At 30.7% G+C, this 22129-nt stretch overlaps 1 protein-coding gene across 1 annotated transcript in view; it reads right to left on the bottom strand.

Moving 5' to 3' along the window:
• Positions 1-22129, bottom strand: part of Raf (serine/threonine kinase raf oncogene) — a 94488-nt gene that overhangs the window by 13423 nt on the left and 58936 nt on the right. Inside the window, exons 9-13 of the mRNA XM_035354432.2 lie at positions 22022-22058; positions 19427-19587; positions 14463-14574; positions 6716-6800; positions 2550-2726 (exon numbers count right to left, since the gene is read on the bottom strand). Of these exons, the coding sequence (XP_035210323.2) occupies positions 2550-2726; positions 6716-6800; positions 14463-14574; positions 19427-19587; positions 22022-22058 (572 nt within the window). The remainder of the gene's footprint in view (positions 1-2549; positions 2727-6715; positions 6801-14462; positions 14575-19426; positions 19588-22021; positions 22059-22129) is intronic.

Genomic DNA, 22129 nt, shown 5'->3' on the forward strand with positions numbered 1-22129 from the left:
CAACTACAAATTTACTGATGAATACATATTTTTATACCTTCAAATGCTAATATACAGTAAGCACATAATGAAGCTAGGCAGAGCACATGAACAGATTTTCTCATAGCATATAACAGAAAACTGGTTTAGGGAATTACCATATTCAAAGATGGCCCATCGTATTAGCAATGACTTGGATTATACTTTAAGGAGATAAATATTTTATGGAATAGTGTAATTACAGACAATAATCTGCATTTCTTACATATATGATCTTATATCTGGTCTTTGTCCTCTGCTATACACAAAACTAGTTAAAAATTAGCTAATATCTTGAAATAACCCTTATTTAAAACTATATTCCTTGACAAGCATATTATGGGCTATAGCATCAAAACATATTTTGCATTTAGGATTCCTCACGCATCAAAAGTAATCGCACATTTATATACTAATTTCAATAATATTAAAAATTTATAATCTTCATGCAATGCAAAAGATCTTATAAACTCTTCTCTATTATAGAAGATAATATTTCAGAATGGTGCAAAGAAGTTAAAATTATACAGAGAATGAGAAATGACACAAATGAATTTATTAGAAAAAGTAGTCATGTATACTATTTTAAAAAAATTCCAAAGAACTTACATAAGCCCCCATCCAATAAAAAGGACCATGTTGCCAACATATAAAATTATATCTTCTCCAATTAAAATAAAACAAAGATGTAATAAAATCATGTACACTAATCAATGAAATTAAAAGGAACTAGTTCACTTAATTTTTTCATGTATGGCTTAAATGATTCTTACAGAGCTCTTTACCCTGGACTTATTTGAAAACTTATGATCAAAAATACAAAATGGAATACTTAATGTTTCTATTAAACAATCACGAACTTAAAAATGTTTTAACATATTTAATGAAATAGCATTTTCTTGATAAACTTATATAATATGAAGTTTAAAAATGATTTGAAAATCAGTAGTTTACAGGTAATTCAGAATATGATCAAAGAAATCATTTTATTTTATTTCTTGAAATTTGGAAAAATAAGTAAATAAAAATAAGAGAAAAAAATTTAAAAAATACTTTTTTATATAAATTTTGCTCTTTTAATACTTAATCTCAAAATAAATATAATTTTATTTGCATTTTTTTTTTGTTAAAGTAGGATTTAAAACACTAAATAAATTCTTTAAAACATTTACAATATGAAAAAATTATATATATTTTACCATAATGACTATTACATTTTGCAAAAGTACCACATACTAGAAACCCCATTAGTAATTAAAAAAGTTTCATCAGTGATGTGAGAAATACTCTACACTATTATCACTGACTCGATATCTGATGAAAAAAAAATTAGAATTAGCCATATATCAACAATCTATGATGTCAGCCTATAAAGAGACTATGAGTGCTTGGCTAGCTACAGCTATCAAAGTAGACATATGAGAAGACTCAACTGAAAAAGCTGAAAGGGGGAACGATCAATAGTGCCCATCAATTTGGTGATTCCACCTTCAAGATTTCTCCAATGTTTCAGATGCATGCACCAATGAACGATATTAAATTGAAATGAAAATGTGAAGGGGGTTAAGGATGCTCAAACGGAACTATAACAGGGTAGAGGGGAAAACTGACAGATGCCTCAATTATTGTGGTGGGCATTGAAGGTAAAACTAAGCTTTTTAGAAAACATGGCTATTTACCTTCACATTACATTTGAAGAGATGCAAATACTTGCACTATTTCTCAAGAGGCATTTGCATTTGAATTCCAATGGCAAGCTGCAGCACATAAACCAATGATCACTACATTGAATGCCTGCTGCTGAGTAAAGTGGTGTAAAACACATCTCCTGTGGATCAGCATCATGTGAAGCAAGGGATCAGATAAACATGTAGTGGCATTCCAATGCCAGGCTGACATTTAACAGAGTTCAACATTCTGAATCTGAAATTTGTCAGAAAAGGAACAGTGGCATAGGTATACTTTCCTTAGTTTGGTCTTGAAGAATTTGGGGGAAGGGGAAATTGAATATTAAATCGAATAATGCAATACTGGACAATTAATTGTATGCTACCTCTCCTACAGTAACAATGCAGAAGTGTCTTTCATCATTTTTTACATCATCTTTTATAAAGCTATTTAAATGATTTGAGGAAATATAAGAGACTGAATTTGATTGGTCAACCCAAATTTCAGATCTTATTCATTTGAATACCTATGGGATGAGGGATGGTCGAGATCCAGGCTAAACCCAAATCTGTTACAGAGCTGCTTGTCATGTTGCAGACATCTAGCATTTGTGTTATTGGCAGACACAAAAATTACATATTTTCAGTATCTAATTTAATATACAAAGTCTTTGTCTTTCACATTAGGTGCCTGATAGTGGCAAACATACTGACCCTATAGCCGCTTTAGCAATTTTTTACAGGTGTTTAGGTAATTAATAGGAATACAATATATTTATTTCATGCAGTGCCCCAGTTCATGCTTTTTTAACCAATTACATACACTATAAAATACATATTGAATACATATGTTTTAATACTTACTCCATGCCTTGTGCAGTTTGCCTAGCAATATCTATCAATTCTAACATTTCAAATTTATGTTCATGCACATGGAGATGCTTGTATAAAGTGGATCCTTCACACCACTGTGTTACAATAGTCAGTTGTGGTTGAGAAACATATCCCATAAATAGTAGTATATTAACATGCCTAGTTTTCCTATAATAATAAAGAATAATTTCTTTAGTAGCAAGAGTTTCCCTAACAAGAGTTTAGGATAAAATAACATGCCAAATAATGATTATTGGAGAAATTAAACAAGAGTCAGTATTATTTGTAAATTTCGCAGGACTAGTTTCGATGGTTTAAATACAGAACCATTGAAACTAGTCCTGCAGAATTTCAAATAGTACTCTGATTCTTGTTGTTTAACTTTCTCTAATAACCCTTACACGATCACAAACAAAAATAATGAAAAATTATATTATTAGCAGTTCAAAATTATGATACATTATTATGATTAGGGCAAGTACTTATATTTACACTTTTCTTAATACAAATAAACATGTTGATTTTATTGACTGGTACAATTTTTCACTTTTGCATCATTTTATTGCATTATGAAAACAATTCTTTTATCCCAACACTGGTACTTATAGCTTATAGGTATTTAGCTAAAGATTATGAAAGAAAATACATGATGCAGTAAAAATTTCTACAGATCTGAATAAGTAGGTAGAAAACTCTTAGAATATTTAAATAATGTAGGCATTACAAGACTTTCTTAAACCACTTTACAGAATTTATAGAAGATACAGTTTGACACAGCTATTACTGAATAATCATCATCCAGTAATTAAATATTCTCAACATGAATAATAATGCTCATGAAAATTCAAATAAATTCACAAGTTACCAGTGATTACATAATTAAAATCAACTTTATTAAGAAAGAAGTTAACATCACTAAGTTAATGCAATTAATGCAAATAATTAAGAAAATTTACGAAAGAACCTCATTTTAAAAACTTCCCTTAAGAACATGCACTGAATAATGCCTACATAAACAAACTAAAACAACTAATAATCAATTTGCATAAAATTAACCTCTTATTTTTTTGGGGGGGGGGAATTTAATATAAAATTCCTATCAAAGTTAACTATTTTAACCTGTAACAGGGGAGGTGAAAAAGTTGAACACAACAGGGGACGTGCGGCCTTAGAGACCGTGCATCATAATATTTTTTAAAAATCGTCTAATTAAAATATCATCATGATATTTCACTTAGATGTTCTTTGAATATTTTACTCTGAAAAGAAAATATGTTTTTACACTTTAAAGTGAATTTAAAGTTTTCCCAGAAAATTTCCCCATAGCCTTAAATTTTTCGATGAAAATCATATGCTGCACTAAATTCTATAAAACTAAAAATAAGAATGCATCTATTTTGAATTAACTATTTTATCTATATCATTTAATATTTAAAGCAAATTTTAACCGGAGAAAATTGTATGTAGCACAATACAGAAAAATTTTGACAGTACCTGAAATATCAGTATTTCACCGATTTTCTGATAGTAAACAATTTACTTTTCGTCTTCTTTAGCACATTCATTGCATAACTTTTGCGTGCATTCCAAACAAACAGGGTCTTGGCAAGATAAACATAAATATGCTGTCTTTCTTTTCTTGCTTGGGGGGTACAGATGACATGTTTTCCTTGATTTTAATTTTGCTTCTTTTGTGCACTGCTCCACATCCTTAGACTCAGCTTCTTTTCCTAAAATTCGCTTTATTGTCAGGCGCAATTCTCGATTTATTCTTGGATTTTTCACTCTTGTGTGTAGTAGTGGTTGGACTAATTCTCTTGCTAATTCTTTCAAAAACATCATTCTGGTCATAACAGGGTTTTGGTTTTAACCTTGGTGCAAAATGTATGCGTTTACTGTACTCATATCTACTAACCGGTAGAAAAGAGCCATAGGCCAACGCGTTGTTCTCCTACTACAGGAATGGACAGAACATTTTTCATCTAAAGCATCAACACCACCTTTGGTTCTGTTATAAAAACCAATTATTTCAGGTTTCTGTGTTTCCGAGTCTGTTTCTATCGAATGATGCAATGATGACATCAAAACCACTGCTCGCCTTTTCTTTGGAACAAATGAAATCAAGGTTATGTCCTTAGTAAATCCATACAATGTTGAATTCTCTTTTCTTGACTTACATGGAAGAAAATCTTTCGGAATTTCTTTTTTATTTTTTTTAACAGTTCCAATGTATGTCAGTCCATTTTTCAACAATTCTGTGGTAAGTTCTATGGAAGAAAATCAATTGTCTGCTGTTACATTCCTGTTCGTATTAAAAATTGGTTTGCTCAAACGCAGAACAGCTTGACTTTGCTGAATTTTTTCCAACTCTCTTCTACGCTAATTCCATCAGAGTCTTTTCCACAATAAAGATATGCATTGTAAGCATAATTATTCCGGGCATCAGTCAAACACATGACTTTTAATCCATATTTCACAGGCTTTTGGGGCATATACATTTTAAAGCGACGCTTTCTTCTGAATCCAACAAGCATTTCATCAATGCAGACGCAAGTGCCTAATGTGTAAGATTTCTGGGAGTTATAAATGAATAAATTCATCACTTCAGAAATAAGTGCTGCCGGATCAGATTTCTTTTGTTCTTCCCTATCATCTGGGTTATCAAATCGCAAATTTGAAAGTAAAAATTTAAAACGTTTCATTGACATAACTACACGAAAAATATCGCGGCCAGTTCCATCCGTGGCAAATAAACATTCAATATCTTCATGATTGGATTTGAAGACTGATGTGTAAATAAGTAAACCCAAAAGAGCTCTCAGTTCATCAACACAGGTGTAGTCAATTTCACCTTTAATCGGACCACATATATTTTTTATTTTTCTTTCAATTTTTAGATTTGTCCATTTCACAATCATGCTTAAAAGTTCTTCAGTAAAATGTAGTTGCCATAAATTTTTTGGATCTGAATTATCAATTTTTCCTTAAGGTCTTAGTCCAGGAAGTCTTACGATATTGTGAGCTGGCCTTCTAACTTTTCGATTTGGTTCAACGGATGACCATTTGAACCGATTTTTTCCATAGTAGTATTTTACGGAATTAGTTGTTTCTAGATCAGAGAAATCATTGCTGTCTGCAGAAAATTCAGAGTCTGTTGAGTGGGCACTTTTGCAGAAATTTTCTTCACAGTCATTTTCTTCACTAAAATCACTTCCAACTTCGTCTAGAATTTTTTTTTAGTTCTTCTGCATAACGCGGATCAGAAGGATAAATGAATCTCCGCGGACCTAACTTCAGAGCCATGTGTTCACTACGCCGAAAATTGTAACACTGAGAGGGAGGTGAGGTCTCACAGACCGCTCTAGAAGAATTTCAACAGATACACTTGCCAAAGCATTCCGATAAGAAGGGGTCAGAAAGAAGGTCACGAAACGTGAAGCTAGGGGAAGAATCCATTCAACTGGACAAAGCATGGAATAGGCGTGATGGGAGGAACATGTGGCGCGGTCCGTCAGACCGCACGTCCCCTGTTACGGGTTAATGTATTTCTCTGTTACTTAACACTGGAACTCTTTTAAAAAATTACATGTGGGTACTTTATAAAATGTCCCTTAAATGTAACAAATACTCAACACAATATAAATAAATGCACATGATAAGAAGTTTTTCAGTATTTAATGATTGTAAGATAAAATTGGTATAAAATATAAAGCTGCACATCTGTAAATGGCAATTTTATCACTTTATTGAGGGAAAGTTAAGCATGGGGGTTAAACTCTCTAATGGGAAGTAAAACTTCTTACAACAACAGATGTTTTCAAAGTTGTCAGTTTTAAGTTTAATTTTTTTTCGTCATTTTCATCAAAATTACAATGCAGTTTTTCAGTATGACCCCTATTCAAATAAATGCACTTATTTTAAAACCAATAAAAAGCTTATTTTTAAGCCATTGGGGGGGAGGGGATATAGAATTTTTCTCTTATGGTTCACCCCTCCACATCACAAGATTCATATTTTGCACTCAGAAAATATAGGAACAAAATCTAATACATTGGTTTTAATAGTTTTGACAGAAACTAGGCTCTTTTTTAACTATACTATACATAATAAAAATCATACATAAAATTAATTTTGCATAATATTTTTCAGAAACTTACCTTAAAACAGCAACTTCATTTTTGAAAGCTTGAAGCTGAGCAGGAGTGGGATTAGTAACATTTAATTTCTTCAGTGCAACAGGGCCTAAATTTATATAAAATATAATAAGATTAACACTCATATATTAAATATAAGAACTATTAGTACTTCCTTGTAAAAGAGGCCATTGCAATTAAGATGCTAAAATTGACAAATTTGATCTCCCAATCTGTAGCAAGGAAATTCCAAATGTTGTCAAAGGCTTCCTATGGCTATTACCAGAAAGGACTTCATATTTAAAAAAAGCAAGATACAGTGTCTCACAAAAGTGATGGGACACTTGTGCTTTACGAAAGGAAACTGTAGTAAAATAAATTAAAAAAACATGTAAAAATTTTTTGTGGGTGTGTTTCATACTTAAATTTAGTAACAATTATTACATAACATACATTTTCTCAAAATATTAAAATAGTAAGTTAATAAAAATACAATTGTTTAGAACGGAGCAAAAAATGGCTAAATATTTGATGGAAAAGTAAGTGATGGGACACTTACTTTTCCATCAAATACTTATACAAAAATTTTACTTCTTAAAATGTTTTAATATTTTGTTGGATTTTCTTTTACTTTTAAAACGTGATTTAATCTTCTTGGGATGGATTCGACTAATTTTTTTTTTTTTTTTTTTTTTGATTTCTGGAGTGATTTTACCCCATTATTCTTGAAGCAATGATTTTGATTGTTATTTTGAAGAAATGGTGTGTTTGCGAATTCTTGATGCCAATTCTTGCCAAATATTCTCTATGGGATTTAAGTCTGGAGATTGTGGTGGTGTTTTTATTATTTTAGGACAGTTATATAGCAGCCAGAGTCTAACGTTCAAAGCAGTGTGCTTGGGGTCATTGTCCTGGTAGAATTTAAAATCATTATGAAGGATCAATTTTCGTGCTGAAGATTTCAAATTTTGATTTAAAATGTCAATATACTTGTAGTGATCCATTATACTGTCAATAAAAACAAGATTACCAACTCCAGCGGACGACATACACACCCATACCATAACTCCTCCCCCATGTTTTACTGTTGGCACCAAGTTCTGTTTGCAAAATTCTTTCCTGGGTTTTCTCAACACCAAGATTCTACCGTCAGAACCAAATATATTAAATTTACTCTCATCAGCAAATATAAATTCATTCCAGTAATCGGAGTTCTTATTTATGTTGGATTTTGCGAAAGCCAGTCTGAGTTTTCTATTCTTTTCACTTACAAAGAATTTTTTCCTGGCTGCTTTACCGTGATATCCTGCAGATCGAATTACTCTTCTAATAATCTCAGAATTAACAATTACTCCATATAATGCTTGTAAATCAGCAGCAACTTTAGGAACACTCATTCTTGGATTTTTTTAAAATATTTTGAACAATAATTCGCTTTATTCCATTGGATAGCTTTCATGGTCGGCCAGGTCTTCTTTTATCCTGAATCATATGATTCTTTATATATCGTTTAATGATATTGAAAACTGTTAAATGATTTATGTTAGCAGTTTCTCTAATAGATTTTCCACGTTCAATATGCAAATTAATAACTAATTTTTGAATTTCAGTTTCTTTTCGTTTAGCATTCATGGCTGCACAGAGCTAAAAAACACAAAAATTCCAAAACAAACTGGAGAGAAAGACAGCAGACAATTTTATAAATTATTGCCAATTGCTTTTGAGTAAAAATAAAAACCCCCCAAAATATTTTTATTGCAGTACGTAGTAATATCTAATGGTGTCCCATCACTTATGCGAGCCATTTTTTGCTCTGTTCTAAACAATTGTATTTTTATTAAATTACTATTTTAATATTTTGAGAAAATGAATGTTGTGTAATAATTGTTACTAAATTTAAGTATGAAACACACCCACAAAAAACTTTTACATGTTTTTTTAATTTATTTTATTACAGTTTCTTTTTGTAAAGCACAAGTGTCCCATCACTTTTGTGAGACACTGTATGGTGATTTTTTGAGAAAATGAACTTTCCCTTTTTTCAATATTTGCATAAATAATATTTTAACAGTAAATTTAAGCTCTTTTGAAGTAGGAAAAAAACTATATACAATTTCTTTAAAATATTAAATTTAATACCAAGCGATTCACTCCTGACTTATGTTTCTGCAAAAGAAAATGATTTGCATTAAATAATTCAAACACTGTTTAGTTTATTACTGGCCAAAAATTATACTTAGAAACAAAATGTAGAAACAGAAATTTGAATAAATTCTTAGAGGTAAAGTAATATTTTTATAAAATAAGTGGACTATTTTCTGTCATGATAGGTATATTTTCAACTCATCTTTATCTTTTTGTTTCATGGAATAAATTCTTCAGTATATATGCTAGATGACTAGGCCTTACCAAAGTCTTAAAATTATTTCAGACTGAAAAGGAGCTACGCACAGAATCAATATATGGATATGATATAAAAAGCACATAATTTTAGAATAAAATTTTTCAAACAAATATTCTTTTAATATATTTAAAGGTTTAATATTCTGCAGAGAATTTACAAAACTTTTAGCACAGCCTATTAAATACAACCTTGCAAATGTCATTCACAATGCTATTGAATTAAAATAATTGTTTTAGATCATTTAAAAATGATTCTATTAAATTACATGAGAACCTTCAAAAGGTTTTACACATTATTATTGTTCACAACTGATGATAATGCATTCATATTGTTTATTTAATGTTTATGTACACAAGTGATTGAACTCTTGGAATGCAAGTTTTGGTTAGCTGCCAAATTTAAACAGTTTATTAACTGTCAATTTTGTGGAAAGGATAAGTGGTAATGCTTTGAAACTGCATTTTGGGGAATTTGTTCTTCTTTGGTTACTAATTCACTATCGTAATCAAAATCTGAAAATGTAGTTTCTAATAACAGATCGAAATTAGTAAAGCATTCACAATTGTATTATGACATTCATCAGTGCAAATGGAATATTCTAAATTTTAAACATTAAGAATTAAAATTAGATCTCGAAGAGTGAAAATATTTAATAAACATTCCTATTTCCCAGAGTTTGAAAAGAATTCCATCGAAGCATATATATTAAAATGATTGTCGGCAATTAGGTAACATATGGTTAGAAAAATAAAACTGCATGAAATACTTATATAGCAATCAGGTTTATGTTCTCACATGATTTCAATTGCATTCAGACGTTTATCCATCAATGTATGACGGTCTCAACACATGCTGCATCCAAGCCTTACATTGTGCCTCAGTAGGATTGGATGTTTATGGTGCATAGCAATCCAAGGTTGTAATATTATATGCACTGTATGATGCAACAGCCAAATTTACTTTTCACCTCCAGAATGAACTGGCAGCATAAAAAAATGCACCTCAGACCACTGTTTTTCCATATACATTCCGCCAGCATAGTAAGGAGCCACTTTCACACTGTCTTGACACATTCTCAATAACAACACAGTCATTTTTCATAATGAGAAAGTAAACCTCACTATGAAATATGACTATATTACTACCTGGTTAAACTGCATTAAATTTTTCGGGACCAGTGTGTCACATATGCATGAGCAGCCAACTATAACTCTGAGCAGGATGTGTGATATATGAATCATCATTTAAACTGACTGTTAAATAAATTTTGAATAATGTAGACCTCCACTCAAACATGTGCACCTTTAAGCTCAAATTTTGAATTTATAATATATTTTGTAAAATTTTAATGAATTTTTAATTAACAAATTCAAAGGTTTGAAAGCAAACAGTGGCAACACTGTTAAAAATAAAATATTTTTAGAAAGCAGCGCATTGCTGTGGCTGACCACATGCCAGCCTGTTGCCATTCAAAAAAGCGTAAGATACTTAATCTGGACGGTAATTGAGGAATAAGTGATTTAAGAATTTTAAAAGCAATAAACACAATTCTCAAGAATACTTTATCTACTTTTTAATGTGATTGATTTAAATAAACATGTATTAAAATGAGGTATCTACTTATAAATAACCAATATTTTTATGAAATTACACTAGCTAGACATATTGAAATCTAACTTCTTTTATAACTATTTTAAACAGCTGGCTATGAAAAGCCGCTAGTTCTCAAAGGAATAATATAGTAACTATAAAAAATAATGTATGGCAAACTCTATTAGAAATTCTAATAATATGCTGCTTTTAGATATTTGCTATGTGGCATAAGCATGAAGAACGAGATATTTAATAAACAAAGTTAACACACAAAACGTTAATAATAAAAAGACAAAAAAGTCATCAGTAATGTCTAAAAGAGACTGAAAAAATGAGAAAACTGGAGGGGGGGAAGAGACTGACATGAGAAAAGAACGAAAAAATAGAAAAATGTACACCAACACCTAATGTTGCATTGAGAATTCTAAACGTACACTGCTATCCTGCTTTTAAAACTTTTGTAATTTTGCTGTTGAATTGTATACGGCATAAGTGCAAAGAAAATTATGCTTAATAATAAAACTAAAAAGAGGGCGACTTCTCCCCTTGCTTCGGAAACAAAGCCAAAACCATATCTTGAATAATGTAAATAAACAGAGCTGGCTATTAACTGTGTCAGCTGATATAAACACACAAGGATGATTCAGAATGCTTTTAATTTTTGGCGATATGAGGATATATGCAGCATTGTTTTAGAAGATTTATTCATTCCGCTTAGAGTTTGGCTAGGATTGAGGTGAATATTTTAACATATTTCATATTTAACAATTTAATATTAAAAAAAGATAAATGTGAAAGGTTTCAAATTTTAAATTATGTTCAAAAAAGCTTTTTTTTTTTTTTTTTTTTTTTTTTTTACTATTTTGTGTGTTACTTTTATTTATTAAATAGCATGTTCTTCACACTTAAACCCTAAAATTCAGTTCAAGAGCAATATCACAAAATAATTTTAAAATGAGCATATCTTTAGAATTTCTGATACACAGTCTCACGTGCTGGAGATAAAAATGTCCCCCCCCAGTACAGTATTGCCATTGCTCGCTTTGAAATCGTTGAGTTTGTTAATAAAAAATTTAATTTATGCAGATTCTTCATTATTTAATTTCTTCAAATATAATACCGGGCAATAATATTTGTTGGCAACAATTTGAAAAGTGAAACAGATACTCAGTGTGATTCGATGCAAAATCGCAAAATGAAAACAAAGTCCCTCAGGGACTAATAAACTAATTGAAAATGAAAGGATAGTTTTCAATTTAATTCTGACAGCTACCAGAGTGTTCCTCTCATAATGTGTGAGAAACTGGAACAAATAGACTACAGTTTTAATTTATGCATATTTTTTTCCTGTCCTGTTAGCATGGCATCCTAAGGGAATGGTTTGGTGACTGAGGCACCCATAGCAAAAGTGTTAAATTAATCATGATTTTTTCTGTTTATCCACCAGCAGTCTGTAACCTATATACTAATCTTCCTTCATATATTGTCCATACATGTTCATATCAAAATATAATTCACAAAATTTTACACCAAATGATGAATCAAGCAAACATAAAATTAATCTGTAACTTAAAATAGCTGATACAAAAATTTATATTATTTCTGAAACAGTCAATTCACACAGAAAACTAGCAGACTTTACCCGTCGGCAGATTCTATTACAAAAATGAAGCATGTTGTTTTTGTATAAAAACAAAAATATTAGTTACCCATTTAACTTCAAAGCAATAGAAACTCATTTTAAAGCAACACATACAAATAAAATAAAATAAAATAAAAAAAAAAAAAAAAAAAAAAAAAGATAAATAAAAAATAAAATAAAAAAAATAAATAAATAAAATTAATTACATAGATTAAGAAAATTATTAGGTGTACAAAAATATTTCAAGACCTTTACTAAGAACATTTATTTAATACATAAATATACAGATTAACGGCGGGGGGAATAAGCCAATGAAAATTATACATTATCTTCTACACCTTTCGCGAAATGCCCATTTTTGGAAAGTTATAATATTCTATTCTATCACATGAAATTCGAAGAATTTATTCCATACAGTTAAATGCTAAAATTACTAAATGCTGCACAATATAATAACTGTCATATATATACAGTCAAAAGTCATTAATTCGGACACCCATAATCCGGAATGATCTATAATCCAGACCTCAAAGCTACAAACTTTCTGCGCATGCACGTAAGATCTTTATGGCTGCGAATATGTGTGTGCACATGCGCAAAATACGTTTACGCATGCGCGTTTAATGTATAACGGATGGTATAAGCTAAGCTAAAAATGTTGCAGATTGCATTGTTCCTTAATCTTCGAATTGGATCTGGTTTATTATTTTTTGCAGAATGTTCGAGCAATTTTATAAAAGTAAGCTTGAACTTTCAATTATGTCAAATAGAATTTCCGATATATATTTACTAATATATAAAGGATCTACAAAGCGAAAGTATGTTTCGAAGTCCATTAAACAAAAGTGGAATTGCTGCAAAAAATGACCTAACCATTCCGAAATCTGTTTATCAATTTCACGGTGCTCTGCAGAGGGGGAGAAACGCCGCAGAGCACAACGAATTGGAAGTTGATCTGTCAGCACTATCCTTATCTTCAGGGCAGATGTTTTCATTTTATTTGGCTTATAATTCCTTACTAAATGTAGTATTTCATCTCGATGTACTCCGTCTTTGATATGATTTAAATCAAATTCCTCATCATTATAATTTGCTTCCGATAGTGAAGACTGTTTATAGAATTAAAGAGAAAGTATTATTACATAAAACGAAGCAACTTAAACAACTTACACTGAAAGAAATGTTTAATAAAGTAAACAAATAAATATTAACCTTTTTTTTCTTCTTTTTGTTTGTTTTTTTGTTTTGTAAATTTTGATCCCTTTTAGATCATAATTGTTCTTTATTTCATAAATTACTGTTTCATATTTTTAATTTTATAATTTCTGCATGCCATCTTACCAGATTTAAACTGATGATCTATAATCCGGAAAAATCGATAATCCGGAATCGCCGAAGTCCTGACGAGTCCGGATTAACAAATTTTGACTGTATACAGTATAAAGTTCGTAATCCGGACTAGTCGGGACTTCAGCGATTCCGAATAATAGATCATCAATTTAAATCTGGTAAGATGGCATGCAGAAATTATACAATTAAAAATATGAAATCATAATTTATGAAATAAAGAGCAATTATGATCTAAAGGGTATCAAAAATTACAAAAAAAGAGCTTAATATTTATTTGTTTACTTTATTAAAAATTTCTTTCAATATAAGTTGTTTAAATTGCTTCGTTTTTTTGTGCTAAACGCGCATGCGTAAACATTAAACGTGCATGCGTAACATTAAACGAGCATGCGTAAATACACTATACGCATGCGTAAAACATACAAAAAAAAAAGTTTGTGGCTTTGAGGTCCGGATTATAGATCATTCCGGATAATGGACGTCCAGATTACAGACTTTGTACTGTATATATATATCTATATACTCAGCTATATAAAAATACTTAAAAATTAAACAAAATACTGAATTAAAAAGTGTTCATATCAAAAATTAAAATATCATATTAAAAAATTCATAAATTTTTTATAATTACAGTTTAAGGCCACATAAATTATGAGAAAAAAACTGCAAATGTAAAACACTTTTTGTTAACAGCTTTTAACAATACACCGTTAAAATATATACTTCAAAAATCAAATTTAGAAAATGCATAAAAGAAAATTCAAAATATATAACAAAATTACCATGCCAATGCCCTTTATGAACAGTTCCAAAGGATCCTGCTCCAATCCTATGTTCTGTTTGAATTTCATTTGCAGGTATTTCCCAATCTTCGATTGATTCTCTGGGAGCCCTCTGATAGAAAAACACATAATTAGCAAAAAACATTTTGAAGATCTGCATTACGTACATGGACAAAAAAAAGAAATTAAAGGCTAAAGTAAACTAGCACTTTGTAGATAAAATTTAAATGTTTATATGGCTGTGATTGTCATGAAACCTGAACTCAACAAAAAGAGGGTAAATGCATTTCACAGAGCATTAAAAAAATAAGCACTCTATCAGTTGTTTTCTCCTATGAAATTAACACCCAATAAAACTTGAATTCAACAGTTACTCAGTTGAAAATAAATGTATCATTCACAAAAAAGGGGGGAGGGAAGATGGCCAAAAATATATATTCTGAATTATACAAAAGAGGGGTCTGACATATTACCTTGTCACTGTTAAAAATGCTGCTGCCATTAACCATTAATTTTTCACCAAAGATTACGCATTTAATTACACAGTAAAAATAATTCCCAGCAAACCTTTCTACACCTAGTTTTCCTAGTGAATGGTATTAAATTATGATTTACAATTGCACGATTGTTTTCATAGAAATCATCTTGTAACATCTGCATAAAAATGAAGATGCATTTACAGCTAATCTAATTCTTATGATGTATGATGACTACTTCATTTCTTACCTGACAACTGTTTAAAGAATGAAGAATCATGAAATAATATAATAAACGTAACAAATATATAAGTAATCATTACAACAAAATTATATTTAGCATTAGTTTTCTTTCCCTTTTGAAATAATTTGAAATTACTCTATTTCCATACTTTTAAAAGATTCTATCATTAAGATAAAATAACACGCCGGACAAATATTAATTAAGTCAAACAACAAAAATCAGCATTATATTTTCAAATTTTCACAAGACTAGTTTCGAATGTTTTACCGAACCATCATGCTCAGCTGCAAAAGCACAAATGAATGAGATAAGATATAATGATTAGATCATAATGATTAGATGATCTAATCATTATATCTTATCTTGTTCATTTGCACTTTTGCAGCTGAGGATGTTCATCATGATTACATGATCTAATCATTATATATCTCGTTTATTTGCGCTTTTGCAGCTGAGGATGACGGTTCGGTAAAACCATCAAAACTAGTCCTGTGAAAATATAATGCTGATTTTTGTTGTTTGACTTCTAAATTAAGATTCTATCATATTAGAAATCAAATACAACTCCGATCCTAAGCACTACTGAAAGTTTCTGGCAGGCACCAAAATGAGATTGTTGGTAAACAATGCTAATATTTTCACAGATGAGATAATATGTACTAAAATAATTCATTGGTCAAAAAGATGTTTTTCAGAAAATAAAATAATGAAGCAATTAAAAAGTTTGCATTTAGTAGCACCACACACACATATATATGAAGTGTGTAAAAAAAAAAAAAAAAATCAGGATCTCTTGATTTAACCTGTTAACTGGGGAATAAGTTTTCAGTAAAATCGTTTCACAATGGGGGACCTTTTTCCTTTGCAGTAATTTCAGCACATCGCAAAGAATAAATAAAAGAAAATCGTTTTAAAATATTTAATGATATTAAATATTAAAATTAAACATTTTTAATCCAGAAAAACAAATTAATTGAACAAATTTAAACAATTATTTCGTATGATATTCCCTAAAGCAATGAGGCATACACAAAGCAACACTGCAGTCGGAACACCAAAATCTCGATTCTTTCCTAAGACCTTTGGAATAGCATAATTTGCATCTCCTCGTTACATTTACTCTTGAAGAGTCGGATGGTATATAGTCTGCAAAATGTCTTTCAAAAAGTCGAGATGGTTTTGGTGTCAAAGATGATTGTCCTGTACTAGTAGCTGGCAACTGCGATCCGTCTCTATATTTTTCAACACCTTTTTCTACAGTTTCGATAAGGAAATGAAGCCTATCTAGGTGCCCGCCATCTTTCTTGTATAAAAGATATGCATTCAAACCCACCATGTCTAGTGCATGTAAAAATATCTTATAGTAATACTTTTTTACTTGGTTTCTAGCGATTTCATAAGTTTTCATTTGTCCGTCAGCAAGATCAACTCCTCCCATATTTTTGTTGTAGTCAGCGATAACTTCCGGTTTTGATATCGTTTTCCTTCGTTTTTCTATTTCTACAAATTTATTGTCATGGATAGTACTCAATATAATTACATCCTTTATGTCTTTCCACTTCATAATCATTATTTTGTCTCTGTACCTAGCAATATGTTCATCTTTTTTCAAAACACAATTTTTGATATCAGATGGTATTCCCTTTCTATTTTTTCGCATTGTTCCTAAAACATCGGTTTTTCTTCTGCACATCTTCTGAGCTAGATCAGTACTAGTGTACCAATTATCGAGGTATAGCATATATCTTTTATCCAACAAATCGTGGCACAATTCAAGAACAATACGATTTGGTCCTTGTTCTTCTGGATAGTTCGAAATGAAATCACTTATGTATCCGGATTTACTTTCACATATCTTATACAATTTAACACTAAATTGACTTCTTTTCGTATAACACCTTGAATTTGTTTCTCAAATACTTCAAAATGGAATCGATTTTGTAGGTTTTTTTGTTGCACACTTTTAGATCGAAAGCACTGTTATCACTAAAATGTAAAAATTTTACTAACAGTTGGAATCTTTTTTCTGACATAATTTTATAAAAAAATGGAGTCACCAGACTTTCTCGCTTTGTGAAATAAAGCCGATAAGAAGGTTTTCCTATTATTTCTTGCAAAATTAGTAAAAAAGTAAATACTCTCATCTCTCGGTCATCTGTGTCAACCCACGAGAGACATCTTGAATGTGGTTTCATGGAAGTATTTTTTTCAAAAAACTGTCCGGCATATTTGTTTGATTGTTCCACAATAAGTTCTACAAAATTCTCATCGATAAATTTCTCGAAATAAAAAAGGCAATCCTTTTCTTCAGGTCCTTCAAATGTAAGTCTAGATTGAGATAAAAATGGGATTGGCGATCGCAATATTCTTTCACATTTCCATTCAGCTGATGTCGGTTGAGTATTTTGGTCTATAACATCATCATCCTTTGATTCAATGTCCGGACCATCAGTAAAGAAATCGTTATCACTTTCTTCCGAACTGGTACTTATTCTTAGAATTCGACGTCGTTTACCAAACGTCCCGGGCAATATTTCATCGTCACTTTCAGACAATTCAAAAATATTTTCTGCTTCACAATAATTTTTAGCCATATTTATAAAAAACTAACAATTACTCAAATCAACAAGTTATTACTAATATGTAAAATATGGAAATGCAGACTAAAATGAAATTAAGTTGTGCAAATTAGGAGTGTTATCACAATTTATGAGCGGACAAGTGTTTCCATTTATCGATTTTTCTTGAACAACGGTCAAGTGACAGATTGCAAAAAAATGTAAGAAAAATTTCGTCATGCCCATTGAAATAGTCTTCCCAGCATGATGAATTATTTCATCATACCCATTGAAATAGTCTTCCCAGCATGACGAAACATTTCGTCATACGCATTGAAATAGTCTTCCCAGCATGACGAAAAATTTCGTCATACCCAGTTAACAGATTAAAGGTTATGATCAAGTCACATGATCACTAATGTATTTGCTACATTCAGAATTAAGCATGAAATATCTGACACCAATATTAATGTCATCATGACTATCAAATATGCCCCAATGAACTAAAGCGATATTATCCTTTTTCCAGATTTAAAAAAACATAAAGCATGTACTACGTGCCTAAAGTGCACTAATGCAATTTTATCCTTTTTCCAGGTTTGAAAGAACATAAAGCAGACTGCACATTACACCACTATGCTGAGATATATTTAAGACAATGCGATAATTATTACTTATTAAAGCTGCAATAATATATAATCACGTAACACTAGTAAATTGGTTGTTCTTCTGAACATTATACCTTGTTCTTATGTCAAACATGGATACAAAGCTGAAATCGACACCTTTACATGAGAGATTTTCGCCTACTATCTAAGCCATTGGTCTGGACCTCAAACTCAAATTGCATGTGAGCCATTCGAACAACTTACAAGCAACTAAGAGATCTAATTTTTATAATAAAACAAAACTACCTTATACTAATTATTATCAAAATGTAGGTACTTGCATATTAATGCAACCACCTTAGTAGAAGTCGACAAATTTTCAGAATGTGCCAAACTCTGGCAACCATGCACAAGACCATTCTTCCAACGATGCTCAAAACAATCCTTTAATCAAGCAACACCGCCATTTTCATATGTATTCTTTTTCATTGTCTAGCAGCTTTCATAAACAAATTCTGATATTCCATGTTCCATGTTCTAGCAGCATTCATAAACAAATTCCATGTTCTAGCAGCTTTCATAAACGAATTGTGATATTTTCTGCAATGAACTTAGTTTTAAAATATAAATTGGTGGAATTTGGCAGCAACGGATAATTTTAATCACAGCCTACATATTCCCATGAGAAGAGATTCCCTAACTCAGATGCTCAAAAGATAACTACAAGCGGCAATTCTTTAAAAAAAGACTAAAAATTATTGAAACACATAGCATATCACACCTTAATACATTCTCATATCCCATTAAACAGGCTGAGTTCATGGAAGTTTTTGAGGCCTTGCTGAATAATCCAATCCTTATAAATTCCCATATACTTGCTTTTCAGCAGCAAACAACAATAGCTACAAATATCACAAAATAATTCCTGAAGGGATAAATGTAAATGCATACTCCAAAATATTACTAAAAAAATCCACACCATAATTTGTACCTATTTCATAAGAATTAGATTTTCAGAATGATAAATATATATTTTAAATCTAAAATATATAACATATAAAATCAGAAAAGTACATACAATTTTTCTGGTACTCTCATCAGCAGACCGTGCTCGAGGTCTCCAAGGCTTATGGCTATTTGTAGGTGACCCTTGAGCACTTTGCGTTCTGGTAGGACTAGAACTTGGACTGCAATTAGCAACAGTTGCAGCACTTTGGCAATACCCCAATGTAGCTCCACCTAAACAGAAATTGCTTTTAATGAATACACATATCTAAAAAGATTTCATACTTTTAATTCAAAGATTAAAAATAAATCAATATTCAATACACTTTACCTGACCAAGTTATTTAAATTGCTTGAACTTTCTCAATGGATTTTGCAACTTCAGTAGGGGTTAAAAAATACCCATTTGCACCTTCCCCCACCCAATTTATATGTTTATTTTTGTCTTTAATTTTTATCATTCTTTTCACTGTTTTTTCAATTGCTTCCTCCTTTATCTTAAATTTTTAATCATGTTATTTATTCCTATGTTATATTAATACCATAATTTATTTCTATCAGCTTTTTGGTTTACAGTGAAACATAAGAAGGCAGATTTTTTTCATTTAAAAAATATAAAGATTATTACGCAGGATTTTAAATTAAATGAAAATCTTCTGCAATTTTCATTAGGCCAGAGGTTCTCAAAACCAAGAAAATATAGGCCAAGTGGTGGTCAATGATGACCAAGGGTTCGATAGCCAAATACATATCTGCAAATGATTGGCATAAACAAGATATCGTTGATTACAAAAAAATTTATCAATAAAGCTTATAATTCATTGTTCATAGGAGAAAAAAGAGAGAAGGGAAATAACATACAAAAATCATTTAATACATTTTTAAAACAATACTATTTCTTTAACATAATTTTTTAAGCAATAAGTGCAGTATAAAAAATTAGAACTCATGAACACAAGGAAAAAACATTAAAAAATATGAAGAAAGCAAAACTACAGATCTACATCAACATCTGCATTTGGCTTTTTTACCCATGCTGGCTGTTGAAAAAATGTTACTTGTTAACAGAAGTTATGCTCAAATGGCACTTATGTCATTTATATCTAAGTTTGCCTTTTATATTTGACAAGAACATTAAAAGCTATCTGCTGCTCCAATCTCTCATTATTATGAATATGTTGTATGCTCTTTATTATAGATGGTAGTAGATAGCTGTATATTACATGCGGTCTATGAAGAAAACCAATCTTTTGAAAGGGGTTGCTGGAAGAAAAAGTTTGGGAATCCCTATGTTACACTATTTATAAACCCTATGTTACATTACGATTTATATCAGTAAACTCACAGGAATCACACATTTGTTAAGGGGTCTCTCCAAACTTTCAGGAGGGGAAGATTGTATTATATCATAAATATACAGATATACCTTATACTTTACACTGTTATCACTACTTGTTGCTGCTTTTAGCACACAATTGGATTAGGATTTGAACTGCTTTTTAGTTTATGTTTTTCCTTTACATATATATGATATAATAAAAGCAAGGAAAAGCCCGAACACTGTTGATGCGTACTTAAGATCCATATTGAAGAATTCTGATTGCATAGTATGCTAATGTGTTGACTTGGTAGTATCTAAAAAACTTGGCAGTCAGGGCAGCTTTAATTCCATTTTTTTATTTTCCAGTTGATGTTTGTGGCCACAATTCACTTGCCACTCTAGTGTGATTATTCAAAAACATTTACACATTTGATATTATAGCAATAGCACACAAGACAACGAAATTACATCCTAGATGGGCAGAGAGCAAAACTGAAGTGCGTAGTTATGCAATATGGAAGCAGAGTAAGAGAAAAGTTTTGGTTCCCAATTATTACATCATCAGAGCTGCGCAGACCATTAAATGATCCAGAAATGACACAATCCAGAGAAGTTATTATGATTTTTAAAACAGAGAGGGAGAATTAATGTTTTACTGTTAGTTTAAATTATAATTTTGATTTATATATTTTTTATCTTACATATATGTGTGTATATATATTGTTGAGTCATTAGGCTATTTTGAAGCAGAAGATGTGAAAAATGTGCAATGCCCTTGCCAGGACTCAAACCCTGGACTCAAAACCTTGCCAGGACATCTTGAATATGTGTTGAGTGTGCTTCTAGTTACACCACAAAGGCATGTGGAAAGGAAGGAGAATATAACTTGGATACTCCCCCTATTCTTCTAGTTAAAATATATACTCCCCCTTTCAGTTTGGGTACCACATTAGGATTTTGAAAGCATGAGATGTGAAAAATGTGCAACACCCTTGCCAGGACATGAGCCCAGGACCTCTCGAACACACGTTGAGTGTGCTTATACCATGAAGGCATGCAGAAAAAAAGGAGAAAATACCTTATAATAATACATACATAATGAATTAAAACAACATTATTATAATATTAACAAAAAATAAATAAATAATATCTTCAAGAGATGATGCTACCTAAATAAATTTAAGCATTTTGATATTTTCCTCAAAACTTTATAAAGCAGAAATAATTTTTGCCATAGTGCCCAGTAAGCAATTACACAATGAATTTATATCACATAAAATTTGATTATATTAAATAAAATGAGAGCTACACTTAACATTATAATATAAAAAAATATAGTTGCCATACCTTGTGATGCTTGAGCTCTCAGCCTAGAGGAGAATTCCTGGTAAAGAAATAAAATAAAATCAGAAACCTGTTATCACAATTTAGGGAGAGAGAGGAAACCGTATAAAG

The sequence above is a fragment of the Stegodyphus dumicola genome, chromosome 11 (assembly GCF_044657685.1).
Source record: "Stegodyphus dumicola isolate Sdum_Otavi_A_Nest chromosome 11, ASM4465768v1".
In the NCBI taxonomy this organism is placed as follows: Eukaryota; Metazoa; Arthropoda; class Arachnida; order Araneae; family Eresidae; genus Stegodyphus; species Stegodyphus dumicola.